The following is a 16,258-nucleotide window of genomic DNA, read 5'->3' as shown; positions in this document are numbered from 1 at the left end:
GGCATAGGACACCGAATATACAGTCATTTGAAAGACTTTACTCTGTGGGGTCCTGAAAAAATACCCCACAAAGTAAAAATGCCTCACAGGGGGTATGTGAAGCGCACATAAAACCCCACAAGAATGCTGAGGCGCGCGCACACACACACACACACACACGCACACGCATACTCACACAAACATTCACACACACATACACACACGCACTTGTAAATACTGGCTCAACTAACCACACACACACATCGGCTCATCGTGGTGAAAAGTGAAAGTCTTACTAGACACAAATCAAATAATAAGGTTAAAATGATATACAATGATACTCCTTTCAACTGTATCATGATAGTCAGTTAATTCTATAAGGTGTAGAAAATATGAGGACATGTCCACTTTTCAACAGCAAAATCAAATTTTGTTGATTTACACAAGCTTTTAGTCTGCATCCCTGTGTCAAATTTAGCACATGTGTTCCCTATACCATAATATAACACCAGATAGCAGCATTTAATTTGTTTAATGGTCATGGTTTATTTTAGAGGGGGTGGCTCAACTAACCTGAGTCTCCACCAAAGTCATCCCAATTTGATTTTCTATTCACATTTGTTATGTTTACAATGACATTATGATTGTTAAATGTTATGTTTATTTCCATCGGTACTCGTTTGGTACACATTCGGAAGGGTCTTTCTTAAACCACTACATTAACTGAATTGTTTGATTATGCTTATATCTGACATGTAATAAGTACAGGTTTGTTTTTCTTCCTTTTTATCTTTATATCCTTAATTTCATTTTGTTTTCTGTCTTCCTGTTGTACCACTTAATTTATATTTAATTATTTTATGTAGTTTGGGGACAAGCCTTTAATAGGCCTTTGGCCTTTGTCCCCCCATATTTTTGATATTTATGTTCTGTTGTTATTTGTTTGAATTGACTTTGTATTGTAAATGTTTGTTATTGTGATTTTTAAAATAAATAAAATAAATTGAAAATTTCATATGGGACCTGTTTGTATAAAGATGAAGAATATAAAGAATGAGCATGGTAGGAATACATGTCTAGTATTTAAGTGGGATTTCATACTGGCCAAGTTGTAAAGGTAGCTGGTTCCAAACAATTTTGAGCTGTGAGCCATAATGTTTGCCCTACCTAGCACCTGTTAATGTATGCACAAGTTTAAATGAGTTCTAATCAAGGCGAGACGATGTGGATGAAAGTGGTTTGATAGAGTGTGAAAGAAAACATTTACAATAAACGTAATGAAAATGTAAATTTTGAATAGCGCTATTAATTTAAATGTGGACATTTTTAGAGAGGGGATCATAATTAAGGCTTGTTCACGTACGGAGAGGTAAACCGCTGCGGATTTTTTATAAAACGTGTAAATAGGGACTTTTAGATTAGGGACTTTTAGAATGAGTGGACGAGAACACGACGAACGCCGACTGATCATGCGTGTCAACGTACTTATTAACTGCCCATGTTGACTACAATTAGAAATCTTTTAGATTGCACTCGACGATATACTTGCAATGCATGCAGGAAGTAACATTATGAACATCACGGACAAAGAAAGAGGACAAAATATACAGTTCCTCATTTTACCCTCAACAAAAGAACATCCCTTCACTGCTATTATGTAAAAATGTGTAGAACAGGTGAATATGCATGTGACACCTGTTCTACACATTTTTACATGATAGCAGGGAAGGGATGTTTCGGCTTTGTCTACCTGAGGAACTGTATATTTTATGCGCACGCGGCATACTAGTACTTCAGCATGTAAAGGGGCTATATAAATATCAATATGTATGTATGTATGTACTAGATTTAGGAAAATCAAGGTTGACGCATTCTCGATCGCCGACTGAGACGTCGTAACGCATGCGCAGTGCCTTAAAATGACGTCACACGTTGCAGTCAAAGCTGACAACGTGCAAATCTAAAAGTCCCTATTGAGTGGACGAGAACGGCGTGAACGTCCGCTGATCATGCGTGTATATGGCAAGCCGCTTTAACATTTATTCCTATTTCTTGATATCAAGAATTACCATTGCTTTACAACAGACAGTCATTTCTTCATATCAAGAATTGAATTCTTGATATCAAGAAAAAGAAATAAATGTTAAAACGGCTTGCCATGGACGCGCATGATCAGAGGACGTTCACGCCGTTCTCGTCCACTCAATCTAAAAGTCGCTATTAAGTGGCAACAAAGGTCCTACACGTATTCACTGAGCTCTAAGAAACAGCAATTTAAAGCGAATTACACTTCTTTTTAATTTTTAAAGAACAACTACAACACCCGCCGCAGTTTACCACGACTTGTGTGAATGAGGGGTCTTTATGGGTAGCATTATGGGATCTTGTTAACAGCTTCAAGAAGGTTCTTTTCTTCACAACCAACTTACGATAGAATTTATTTTAAAATAAAATCTTAATCTGTATACACATCCAGTCTACACAAGACTCGTACAAAACTGTAGCTTTATTAACAATTGTAATAATTTATTAATAATTCAATGCATACATAATCATGTTTAAATACTTCATACAAATACAAATCTCAAACACTCGTGTATTGCTCGGCAATGTATATCAATAACAGGCAATAGACAGGGTTGCTAACATATTCAGATTTTACGCATAATTGTTAAGCTTGCCCGAGGCTTGTCAACATAGCAACAAGTAATGTATGCAGACTGGAACTCGTGTACTGTAGTTCATTCATTAATAACAGATTAATGGAACAACTGGTCACTAAGTACCCAGGAAAGAAACATCCATAAATTTGAGTGCATTAGTAATCCGGTCTATTGTCGTCTTTTGTATGAATCAACTACATGTACATACATAAGAAATGTGTGACGGTATTGAATAATTGTACAGTGTAGTAAAACATAAGTCCACTTCACACGAGGCGTTATTATAGTTGGGATAGTCAAGGACAATCCGGGCATGTAGATGCAGATAACCGGTCCTGGCGCAAACTCTAGCCACATACGGAGACGCTGGCTTAGCGCTCAGTTGTGCATTAATTATTGGTCTAAAAGCAACTTTTGACGGAAAAACTGATCTCGCACTCTCCACAATGTACATAGAACATGTACGTGTCAAGTAAGTGCTCGTTCAAATATGCAGCGGTAAGCTGCGTCATTTTTTAAACAATTTAATATCATGTAGATGAATGGCAGTTGAGCGATAAAAAGGTTATATGCGTATTAACTGAGCTCTGTGTTAAACGATAACAGAAAATATGTGAAGTATATTACATCTACGTCAACGTCAAACAAACCGCCGCGGTTGACCGCATTATATCTAAACGATGCTCCAGGCGCGGTCATTGCTTATTGTCTCATGAATTCTATACATTACACAATGCGGTTGGCGTCATTTGCGGTGGAGAAATTTCACCTCGTGTGCAGGGACATTATTCATGCTACACAGTACAACTCCTTCACTATACCAAAACATGATTGACTGATGATAGATCTTGGATAGATCTTCCTGAAAGCCTTTAAATCGAAAGCCATGGTAACGCTTCTTTTTTGCTTTTGTATTCTAAAAAAAAATGTTGACGTTAATTACAGTAAAGTGAAAACGTTTATACTGTTCACATCCATTGTAATTTCAATAGAACGACTTGTCCCATTAATATGATGTATGAAATAAAAAATTCACTTTATGTATATATATTTTTTTAACAGTCTAGCTAATTGCTTTCATGAGTGGATTGTCATTTATCATGTTTTTGATTTTTGTTTATGTTTATATACTGAGATATTTCAATAAAATAATAGAAATTTATCACAACGCTTCAGTACAGATATAATTAGAAAATACTAACATAATCACTGACCATGTTAAACTCGTTTCAATTTGACTCCAGATCTCACCATGTTCATGTTATGATATGAATATATAACCACGAATTCATTACGAAAACATTATTTTTCTGATTAGTATATCAACGTACATAAACGTAGAGAACTCGTGCTAGTTAGTAGTAAGGAAGATGATACAAAACCTTTCATGAAAACATTCATAATCTTTGTATTTCCTTTAGACTAAGAATTTCAGTTCCAGCATGAACACTTTTCTGAGCCCTGTTTCATAAAACTTGATATCAATAACACGTTACAAGCTACTGTTAAAAGCTACTGAAATCATGGCATCTGATTGGCTGAGAGCAAATGTGTCATAGAAATCTAGCATTTGTTATAGATAACAAGTTTTATGAAACGGGCCCCTGATCCTGAATAGTGCATTTATCTATAAAGACCACGTGTTTACAGAGAAGCAAGAAAATCAATCGCACAACACTCACCTGCTGACTTTAATTTCTAATTAAGTACATTTTTGTGAAATATTGTTAAAAAAACAAGAAATCAGCAAAATCAAAATAACACACATTTGAATGATGTAACTAAAATTACTTAAGATCAATTGACATAGACATAAAATTATGTTGGTCCTTACGAGACAACGTCAGTGAATGGCGCAGTGTGGGACGCTGTTTCCGGTCATGCGATGATTTTGGTATAACATTATATTGACAAGAAAATTGTCAAGCTAAAAGTGCCGAACACATACCTATATCAGAATCAGGCGCGTACTCAGGGGGGTGGTTGTTATCTTCAGGTGGTCGTGATCTTTTACATCCCTTGTTGACCACACATTGCGAGACAAACGAATACCACTAGCGATATTATTTTCGATACATTAGTATCTTGCTTGTCAGGCAAGCCTCAGGCAAGCATTCGACTTGACAGAAACAACTTACTGATATCAAAGATATGTAATCAATTGAATAGATTGAATACGCCGATTATTAAAGTGGTCCAATAAACATCATAGTATTTTTTTTCCTCTGCATTGAATCTCTCATACATTATCAGAATCAACCCCAAAATGATAATTCGGCTTTTTTCACATTCTCCGCAATTTACACATATTACAGTGTATAAAATCAAAAGATGACTCAGTAAATGTGCATACAAAACATTTGCAAATCAACACATTCTTTTGGTATTTACTTTTGGTCACGATGTATTTATATTGCACACTAAAGAAAGGATTACGCTAAATTGACGGGGGTTACATTCCCCCGAAATTTATTATAATATTTATAAACATTCAGCACTTATAACGTGCCAAGAAGGCATTAACTAATATTTGATAATGACTATTCTAACGCTAATGATAACATGTGTAATTCTAAATAATACATGTACATGAATACTGGGTAGGAAATCATATAGATGGCGCCCTGTTCCATAGCAGTCGCATTAAAGTTGATCTTAGAATCATGCGTTTATTATTTGCAAGGTGGCTACACATTGGTTCAACGTAGATGGCTCTGTTCAGCGAAACTTTCAGACCCATCTTTAGACAAGAGTTTGGCCAAATTGGTTTATGTTTTGTGCCTGCCCAATAATGGGCTGTTCGCCATGTTGTGTCCACTTGGAACCGGGTTGGCCAAACTCTCCTAATCAAAGGCTTTGAAACGGGTTTAATGTCAGTGTCCCTTGCATGGTACATTCACGATGAACATAATAATAGAGTTGTTGCTTCAGTCCAAATATCTTTTTTTGTTAATTGTTCAACTATCGAAAATAAGTAATTCAAATAATAACACTGTAAAAAAGCTACAGAGAAATGATAGTAAGTGACTTGTACAATGTAACAAAAATATACAACATTATGTGATTATCATACAACTAAATATACATTGAATCATATATATTTAAACACTTAAATAAGGTTCCATCTCCTAAAATGGAAAACCAAATCTCAGGAATAATATAATAGTAATAACTACCAACAAAAGGTTAATTGATTGAATGATGTATAAGGGATTGACAGTGCACAAGTAGAAAATTGACTTGGAAGATTTTGAGCAAATTCTGCTCGGTACAAATTAATGTTCACCTTTCATTTGAATATAATCTTTTTCGGTCTTACTTATTTGCTCTTTTGATATAGTATGTCGACGATTCTTGATTCAATAACACGAGCAACTAGGCGGGAGAAAGATCCGTATTTATTATTCTAAGCCAACGACTCACTCTAAACCAGAGACCCTAAGTATAATAATTACGACAACCATTAACTTGAACTCCATTTGTTTCCAACTGCTATTACGCAGTATATCAATTCAAGCGCGATGAGCGCTTGTGTATTCTAATCAAAAGAATTCGAACGCAATTTTATAACAAAATTTAATGAACGTCCATGTCGGAAATCTATTTTTTTTAAAGGAGTCTTCTCCCGACTTTTTACCAGAAATATATCTAAATTATACTCTTGATAGTTGGCATAGTTTTGCTTCACGGAAGATTAAGATGTTTTGATGACAACCATAGTTTTGTGACCTGGTCATTCTTCAACTGTGGCCCAAGTTGCCCGCAAGGAACATCTTGACCTTCTATCCTTTATAGAGGGATAATCCAGTTAATTTCTTAATATTGATAATTTTAAAAAAAACGTTACTGATAATAATGTTCAACCTTTTAATGAAGGATTTGAGCGTTTCCGTCATATTATATTTTTGCACAGTTCACATCTTCTTTTTACTCTGACGATATTTACTTTATTGTCAAGTCTCGTTGTCTCTTCTTCAACCAACTCTCTCTCTCTCTCTCTCTTCGTCTCTCTCTTTCTCTATCTCTCTCTCTGTTTATTTCACACTACCACTCACGACATCCCTTTTCCAAATCTGTCTCTATACCCATCCTCGATGGATGCTGAAAATGGAACAGTTCATTTTCTTTTATATCGATGACGCAATTAAGACTGTGAGTCCACAAAAAGTAAGGGTGTATCAGGGAGCTCGAGCGCCCTCACTCTAAACGTCCAAAAGGGTTGGCGCCCGTGATGAAGGGCACTTCGCTCAGATTGCGGCACACCCCCTCTTCTAAAATCATTCTGCATCAGTTGTTATTTGGTCCTTTACATAATATTTAAGGTGGTCCTGGGCTAACAGCATGTGTGCCCTGCCCCTGTTATTCACCTCCATCTCTGCTGCATACACTACTCTCCTGCAGATCCACAATTGTCAACTCTGCAATCTGCTTGCGTAAAAAACATCGTCACAAGAACTACCAAAATGTCATCACAACTATACTTCAAACTCCACTTCCCCGGCTGAGTTCCTCCTGATTGCGCCAAAGTGTTGTGGCGAACGATTGTATTTCAGCGAAGAATAGTCCCGACTCCCGCCGTTTCCATGGTTATGATCGCTCGTGCCAGCACGTGACGGCACCGATGGTGTTCCGTAACGCTGGTTACTTCCGTGATGACCGGATTGTTGGTTAAGGTTCAGTGCGACTGGTATGCCGATACCGCTATCCGGTGTGGTTTGTGGATGCAAACTGGTGCGCTTCTTCTCCTCCGTCTGAGAGGTCAAATACTTCTGGGCCAACCGCTTCTCAATTTTTCTCTTGTCACGCAAGTAATATATGGCCCCGAGAATAATCAGATTAAGGAGGAGAAGAAAACCGCCAATAGCGATCACCATACTAAGTTCCACTAAGAAACCTTTCTTTTCCTGTTTATCCGTTTCCAACGCGTTTGATTCGGTTCCTGACGGAGTTATATTATCCGCGCCCGGTACTCGGTTATCAATATCTGTCTCAAACGGATCGGTCATTGGTGAAATAGCCGAGGTTACTGGCTGCATCGCCGAAGTCAAGGAGTGTGTCACTTGTCCGCCTCCAGGATTGCTGATCTGTGGTCCTGGAAGAAACGGATTGTTGTTAACTGTCGGTTCGAAAGCAAACTTTTGCTCAATTCTGGGAACAAGCTGTTCCCAAAGGCTTATCTTATGGACGCGGTAGAAATCCTTTGCTTTCGGGTTGGAGGCGAGGTAGATCATTTGTTGTCGGCCGACGGTGTAACGGGGCCAGTCTTCCATGGTCTCAAAGTTGAACTCGACGACGAAGTTTCGATGGATGTCTGTTGAGCTTTGAGGCCTCGGACTGTTTGGATTTCTGTAGATATCAAAGATCAACATGAATTGACATTAACATAACTTAATTATGAACGTCCAGATGATTTTGTAAATCTGACCTGAACTTTTCAGACTGTTTTTCTCTCAACATTACATATAAGTATTAGGTGGAAAGTTTGGTGAGAAGGATTTTTTGTTGTTGTTTGTTTGTTCGTTTAGGTAGGTCTAACATCCCCTTCCCGACGTACAATTTTGACATTTCTTACATTTCTGTGATGTACAGTGCGACTGCATCCATCTAACAAATAATAAAAATGGGCTTCCCGGGTGGGGCATCATTTGCATTGTATTATACAAAAAATATATAAAAAAAGTGTAGTTCATGCACCAGATTTTCGATGTAACTTATATATTGTGAATTTTGCAGACACACTTCGGACTTCAAAGACCTGTGTCTACGAAATGGCGACCGGTGTCCAATAGCCCTTATGTCTCTTGCACATTTGCCAGACTCAGGACTGCCGTAGCGTTAACGCTAAAAGAGCCGTAACGCCTCGTGTGCAGGAGGTATCAAAATAATAACATTTCTCAATACGCACCCGGATTTGGCAAAGTTACTCCAGTAGTTCATGGTTGCCAGAGACAGCGCAGCCTCAGCTGACGAGTATGACTCGGTAAAGATCCCGACCGACATATTGGATACAGGAGCTCCGAAAACATAAGGGACTTCTTCTAAATGCACCGCACCTACAGTTGCAAAGAACGATTGAACAAATAAAGTAAGTAGTTTCTATTAGAAGAATGTTCCAAAAAAGATTTGATTTAATCAAATTTATTGTAACTAGGTATAATAACTGCAACATAAACAAAAAATGATGACATGATGCTATCTTCAATAAAATACTCACAACGTCGTTTAAAGCATTCATATTCAAATGATCACGTGTGTTCGCAATGTTCTGGGGGTTTGTAATTGCAAAATACCCCAACACACAATTATTCCTAAGATAAGCAATACCAGAGGGCCTAACCCTGTCCCTCACTCTAACCCTAATATTTACCATGACCCTGACCCCGACCCTCATCCTGCACCCGACTCTGTCCCTGATCTTAACCCTATAACCCTAATATTCACGCTAACCCCAACCCTAACCCTTACCATCATCATAAACCCGACCCTCACCCTGACCCTAACCCTGAACCCGACTCTGACCCTGACCCTAAACCTAACCCTTATATCTACCATCACGTTAACCCCAACCCTAACCCTGACCATCATCATAAACCCGACCTTAGCCCTAACCATGACCCTGACCCTAACCCTAACTTCAACTTCAAGCCTAAACCTAACCATGACCCTGACTCCGAACCTCATCCTGAATTCGACGGTGACCCTGACCTTAACCCTAACCCTAATCATAACCTTAAACCTAATACATTGTACTAATTAAAGCGTTGTGAGGTATTCTGCAGCTTAGCTTATAATTATATTCTAACCTGCCCATCGTGGATAGATGCTTCGTCTGGGTCTGTGTGGGAACATGTAGAGCCAGGCATCAATGCCTGCCTCGTCAGCCAGCTTGAGTGAACTAATGCAGGGCGCCACCCATTGGTGATCCGTCAGTATGTCCTGGAGACTGTCCTTCAGTGTAAAAGCGTTGCCTTCGCCGCCTCCCCAGTCCATGTATTCATAGTAGATGACATCACGAATGACGCTACTGGCAAAGATGCAACCCAATTATTGCCGCACGAATACGGGGGGGGGGATGAATAGAAGATGGATAACGAAAAAGAGAAGGATAGAAAGGACATCGAAGAGGACGAGAGGTGTGAAGATGGAAAACAGCGGAAGATAGGAAAGAGATGCGGATAGTGAGACCGAAACCGGAGATGAACAAGAAAGATGGATATAGATAGGGGACAGGAAAGAAGGAAAGATCAAGTTGGCATGAGAAGGGTTAAACAAAAAAGAGATAAATATAGAGGGGATATAGACGGGAAGAAAATGAGGGTATAAAGAGAAGCGAAGCCGGAGAGAAGACGGAAAGAAATGCAGGCATCGTGAAGGTAAACATAAGAATGAGAGAAAGAGAGAGAGCGAGATAGAAATAATGAACGGTGAGTGTGTAGAGAGGGAGAGGGGTATCCCAAGAACGAGGCCCAGAGACGCATAGATAGAGAGAAGAGTAAGCATGATGAAGGGAGTGTGAGGACGAGAGACAGAGGGCCAGATAAACAGACGATCGTGTGGGAAAGATAAAGAGAAGGGGAAAGAGAGATATGCCAATAAAGAACAAGACCAAGAGAAACAAAGATGGACAGAAGAGCAGGCATGATGGAGGAAACGTGGTGGAGAATCCAAAAAGGGAGAGGAGAAGGGGAGGACAAAGTGCCATGTTAGTATACGGGAGTTGGGATGGTCGTACAAGTCATGCACCGATAGATAATTAGACAAAGTACCTCAAGATCCCGTCACCCATGCATTAGGAGTAAGTCGATTCCAAAAGTGAGGGGAACGTTAAGCCCATTGCAAACGAGGCGCCATTTCGATTACGTTTATACCTGCGCTAATTAAGCAATCGAAGTAAATTAGCCCATACGACAGCAGTAATTTAATTAATCTTTACACAGTGCATTTTGTATTCACTTTATGAACGAAACCCCGTCACATGAGCCGTCAAATGCAGGTACAGTCACTGTCGTTAGACTGCGTCAGCGACTGAAGCGGTCTTTGGCGCGTCATATGAGAATGACATCGTACTTAGAGTGAATGCAAAATTAACAATGCAAACACTGCGTTAATTTACCGGCGCATGCAGTATTTGATTTCGTTGGCTTCACTGGCGCAGGTAAACAAGTCGCTAACACAGGATTGCGTCAGCAAATGGAGTGGCCTTTGACGCACTATGTGACGATGGTAGCATACAAAAAGTGAACGCGAAATGAACGGCGCAAACACCGCTTTGAATTACTGGAGCGTGCACTTAGGCTACTGCCTCGCGAGTCCATAATTAGCGTAAATAATGACGCAATAGAAATTGACGCCTCGTGCGCGCAGCCATTATACATGTAACAGGAACCACGGGCAAACCCACATTATGACCCACTGAACAACCACCTTGGTTAAACGATGGTAGACGTAGAAAGAGACGGTCCAATCAAGTATACACAATAGTCAACCATGCCATTTACCCATGCAATTATATGTGTTATGAATGTAGGACAGACTCGAAGAGGGTTCAAGATTAGTGGTAACAGTGTACAAGAATCGTGCGATGGTCACGTGATAATGTTGTGACAAATATGGACACCTCCAACGTGAATCAACAGGGCACAGTTACAATGAATTAGATCACCGACAAAGAAAGGTGAGGAGTTGTGTTACGATACGAGTAGGTTAAAATTAACATCGAGTGAAATTATGGCGTTTTATGTCTTATGTGAAGTACGTAAGAATTTCATGAATTAGTGCACTGCAATCATTCTTACTTTAATAAATTACGGTCCCCACTTATCAAAGGAAAATGGACTTCAACAGATCTGACTTGTACAATTCACTTTGGGAAATGAACTTTTCTTATGAACTTTTAGTTTGTCTTCTTTTTCTTTATTCATGGTGATCTTGTTGTTATTCTTCTTCTTCTCCTCCTCCTTTTTCTTCTTCTTTTTTTTTTCTTCTTCTTCTCCTTCTTCATCGTCTTTTTCTTCATCATCATCATCATGAACATCATCATCTTGTTGTTGTTTTTGGTGTTGTTCTTCTTCTTTTTCTTCTTCATCTTCTTCTTCTTCGTTTATGGTCAAGGTTTGGATCGTTGTTTTTTAATTTAAAAAACATATTCTATGACAAATAGACCATACCTTGCTTTCATGTTGCCTCCAAAGTTGTTCTGCACGAACCCATCGAGAATGTCGTCAAATACTTCCAGCTCCATCCGCCCCACGACATCGGTTTCCTCCGCGATGTACGAGAATGCTTCGTTTCTTACGATCCCGCTCAGGTACGCGAAGTCATCTCGTCCGATGTCGCGCTCGCCCGCAATCAGCTGTCCCCACATGATACTGGGATCGGCGGCTATGACGTCCTCGTCAACAACTGGAGCGAAAGCGAACATGTAGAGCGGAGACTGGAAGTCGAGGTTGATCAGGTCGCTGTAGGGGAGACCTCGCAGACATTCGACCATTTGGAGGTTGGTTTCCGCCTCGCAGCCGACGTTTTCAGCTAAGAGCTTCGCGAAGCGAGCTGGTTCACGAGACAGCGCCCACGGAGCATTGGCGGATCCACTCTCTGCTATCACGCCAGCAATAAGACCTATTGTAGTATCATTATGAGTATATAAGAATCAAGCAAAACTAGACAATTTTCATATATATATTTATATTCGGACCCCTCGACAGAAAAGGTTTTCTAAAATGACACTGCTGACTAGAGCTATCCCGTATGTACCATTTAGGCCTACTCATGTTGTTATTTATGTTATTTTTATATCGGTAAATAAATTCAAATCAAATCACTGAACTATAAAATTATGTGTATATATGGTACATGCATGATGCGTTACCAAGAAAGAGAGATGTAAATAGTAAGAATATTTAGGGTGGTGTGTATTTCCATCTCAAAATTAACAATGGGATCAAGATTAGGATTAAATTTGAAATTCGGGATTAGGATCAAGATAATCGAACACGTGGTGATATTGTCGGAGTTAAAATGTGCCCCAGGCCCCAGATTATACAACAATGTCTCTTGTATGCTATAAACTACACGAAGATTTCCTTTACTTTGCTTTTGAGATACTTTATTTGGTTTTATACCTCTCTTCTTTGTTTTACATGTGCATTTCATGATCTATGTAAAAAGATTAATCGAATAAGAACTAAACGAAAAAGGTTGTCCCATTATTAAAATGTATACACAAATCAAAAAAGTTGTGTGCACTTCACTGTAAAAAAAAAACACACGTTGGTTCATAACTGGCCTAACAGGAAGGTAAACTATTTATCCAAGCAACCTTTGGTGAAACCTGTGCCCAATTTGGTAATGTTTTGCCAAACAAAAATTTTACCCAATATTTTGTTTAAGTGTTCCTAGTCATACTTTGACGTCATTAACGATAAATGTCGTAAACGAAAAATTTGTAGATTTGGTAATGCTGGTCAACATGACAGATGTGACGTTCCGATGGCCACAAGGATGAGTTCGGATTGATGTCTTCGCTCGTCCCAGAAGGGATGTTTATTGAGAAATAGACTATTATTTGTCGGTTTGTATACAAGCAATTGACTTTTATAGCACCTACGTGGATCGAGGAGACCAAGGTGCTACCCCAATCCTTCCCATTATAGCTCTTAGATATACAGATGACTTTTCCTTTATGTTGACATTCTCATACATCATTTAAGAATAATGCACCCTCATTCAGGAGCAAATAATGTTACAATACCCCTCCCCCCCTTCTTTTTGGAGAAAATAAATGGGGGGGGGGGGGGGCTCTCACACCGATATACCCAAAGTCATGTATTACGTTTGGAAAATTACCTTTACCTATAACAGAAATAATTAAATATACCAAAATCTTACTTATATCACAATATGTTATCTCGTACAACATTTGGTTTATTTGATTGTTATGAGAAGAGATATAGTAGGGACAAATAAAACAAATACCAAGGTGAATATTACAAAATAATGAAAAGCCTAAAATCTGGGAAATGAAAAGAAAAAAAATTGTTATCGTTAACTGAGGGGAGCAAAATAAAACCAGTGTTGATTTTTGACATTTCAATGTTGTAAATTTGTGTTAAATGAAATTACAATTAGTAACCCTTTCTAACAAAAATCACTTTTACATTACGTGGAATCGCATCGACATATTCCACGAAAGGCCCTCTACCACGAACTAGTACCTTTTGTGTGATTCGAAAACATGAGTAGTCCGCTGCAAGCCGCACCGCTTCCGACACCAAATAGGGTAATTTGGTCGGGGTCCCCGCCAAACACGCCAATATTCTGATGAATCCACTTAATGGCCGCTATCTGATCCATGAGGCCATAGTTCCCCCTCGCTGCTGAATCGGCTGTGCTCAGAAAACCTGGAAAATATGGATTAAAGAGGTGCTAGAGGAAGTATTCCATTTTTGCAAATGCTGTATTAGCTTTACTATTCTGGACCCTGTCTCATAAAAACCGCGAACAACTAATCCCCTCTCCCACTGAGAAGGGGCGACTTAGTAACAGTAAAAATGACACTTTTCACCAAAATAGGGGCACTTTCGTCTCTGAAAAAATAGGGGAGCGTGCCCCCCCCCCCCCAATCACATCTGGCTCGGCTGCACTTCCCTTTTTTTTTAACTTGCAAACAAAATGAGCATTCCCCCCCCCCCCCTCACACACACCCTTAAATAGTGAAAAGCAAATACGATTACGAAGACTTTCGAGAAATCGTACTAGGGCAGCCTCATCGGTTTGTCCGTCACCTAGTGTAATGTGGGAGTATTACAATGACATATCGAGCATGGCTTCTTAATAGGCAATACGATAAGGTATTCAAATTGCACTTGATTTCTCGAAAGTCTTAGAACTAGAATAGAAACCAATTGGTACAAAAAGGGGGTGGTGCCCTCTTTCATCCACCACCCCTGGTTTGGCTTGACATTCCTATTTTAACGACTCATCAGACAAGACATACCGGAGAAATCATGTCTTTCCATGGACTGAGAGACTCCAGTGATGCTCGGAAACTAAACATTCTAAACATATATACATCCCCGATGATATGCCCTGGTGCCACGCTTCGGTGCCAAAGTTTATCTTACCTAAAATTCCCAGGCGGTAATTTACTGTTATCACGATGACTCCGCCGTAGCTTGCCAGGATGCTGCCGTCATACATATTAGCCGATCCTTCATCATACGTATCACCGTGAATATGAACCATTACTGCCAAAGGGTCCATGCTCTGGGTTTCATCTAAAAGAATGACAAGAAGGAGGAAGAGAAGGAGGAGGAGGAGAAGGAGGATGAGGAGAGGGAGGAGGAGGAGAGGGAGGAGGAGGAGGAGGAGGAGAAGGAGGAGGAGGAGGAGAAGAAGAGGGAGGAGAAAAAAAAGAAGGAGGAGGAGGAGAAGGAGAAGGAGGAGAAGAGGGAGGAGGAAGAGGAGGAGAAGAAGAATAAGAAGAAGAAGAAGGAGGAGGAGGAGGAGGAGAAGGAAAAGGAGGAGGAAAATAACAGGGAGAAAAAGGGAAAAGAGAGTGAGGAAAAGAAAAAGAGAGAGAGAGAGAGAGAGAGGGGAAGCAAAAAAAAACGAAAAGTTAGACGAGAGCACTTGGATGACATTTCAATATCTGAGCAATGAATTTCATGCGCTTGCACGTAATTGACCTCCATCTAGGTATATACAGAACTCATCGAATGTCAGGAGGTACAGGATTCCATTTCGAAACGAGCTTCCTCCTCGATTGTTTATGTGCGGATAATATGCATATAACATACATAATATAAACGGATTTAGGATATACAAAATGGAAAAGGTGCTCAAATGTAAAATGAAACAAAAGTCGAGGCTCTTCCAGATATCTCCAGACGAATGACGAATGAGATAGTGTGTCTGACGATACGTTTGCAAAACATTTTAGAAAAATACCATGGTAGTGCATAAGCGTGGTGTTTTATAGAAAATGCTTGATTAGCAATCACCTATTTCTTTGCATTAAAATACATAACGGCGTGTTATTGTTATCCATTATTAGGGTTCAACCTTTCCCCCTCAATGCTACCCGCTTTAATATTGTATGTAAATTAAGGAATTTGGTTGAATGCGTTGGGTAGTTAGGCTCCACTGCACTCTACATAGCTCCAACAGGTGATGTATATCTGTATTGAGTGGTTTGCCTTACCTAGCAGTTTAGTGTAACTGTCTGCATATAAGTCATACAGGCAGGAACTATGGGTTGCAGGTGAATGAAAGTTGAAGTTTCAAAAACATGGCATTTTGCGCTGCAAGTCTAAGTTCCATGGAGTATCAAGATCACCAGAACCGACATTGAGGCCTGCCCCGATTCCCTGCATTTAGTCAACCAACTCAAACTGTAAGTTGAATCCATAGTTGTATTCATTTTCCTAATGATAAATTACACGTGTTTTTTTGTCATTGAGAGAGTCAAGGTCACAAGCAAACCTTTGAATTAGAGATAAAGAATGCAGACTGCAATTCATATCATAGTTCATAGTCACCCGAGTTTACCCAGTTGTGACATCCATGAACCTTCATACAATTATGACATGTATTTTAAGGCTTTGAAAATCAACCGT

At 39.4% G+C, this 16,258-nt stretch overlaps 1 protein-coding gene across 2 annotated transcripts; it reads right to left on the bottom strand.

The window, feature by feature from the left end:
* Positions 1–4,647: 4,647 nt before the first annotated feature.
* On the bottom strand, positions 4,648–14,913 carry LOC578199 (neuroligin-4, X-linked). 2 transcript variants are annotated; one of them, XM_030982151.1, is made up of 6 exons: positions 14,765–14,913; positions 13,856–14,041; positions 11,810–12,260; positions 9,446–9,666; positions 8,548–8,695; positions 4,648–7,988 (listed from the first exon to the last, which is right to left on the bottom strand). In XM_030982151.1, the coding sequence occupies exons 1-6, from the start codon at positions 14,901–14,903 to the stop codon at positions 7,118–7,120; spliced, it is 2,016 nt and encodes a 671-aa protein (XP_030838011.1). In that variant the 5' UTR covers positions 14,904–14,913; the 3' UTR covers positions 4,648–7,117. The 2 variants fall into 2 exon arrangements, with proteins under 2 accessions (XP_030838011.1, XP_030838013.1); XM_030982153.1 differs by having other exon boundaries at positions 9,446–9,663.
* Positions 14,914–16,258: the final 1,345 nt, after the last annotated feature.

Source organism: Strongylocentrotus purpuratus, unplaced genomic scaffold, assembly GCF_000002235.5.
Source record: "Strongylocentrotus purpuratus isolate Spur 01 unplaced genomic scaffold, Spur_5.0 spur5_scaffold_12, whole genome shotgun sequence".
NCBI lineage: Eukaryota > Metazoa > Echinodermata > Echinoidea > Camarodonta > Strongylocentrotidae > Strongylocentrotus > Strongylocentrotus purpuratus.
The sequence above is the reverse complement of the archived record's forward strand: the minus strand, read 5'-3'. Positions and strand labels throughout refer to the sequence as shown.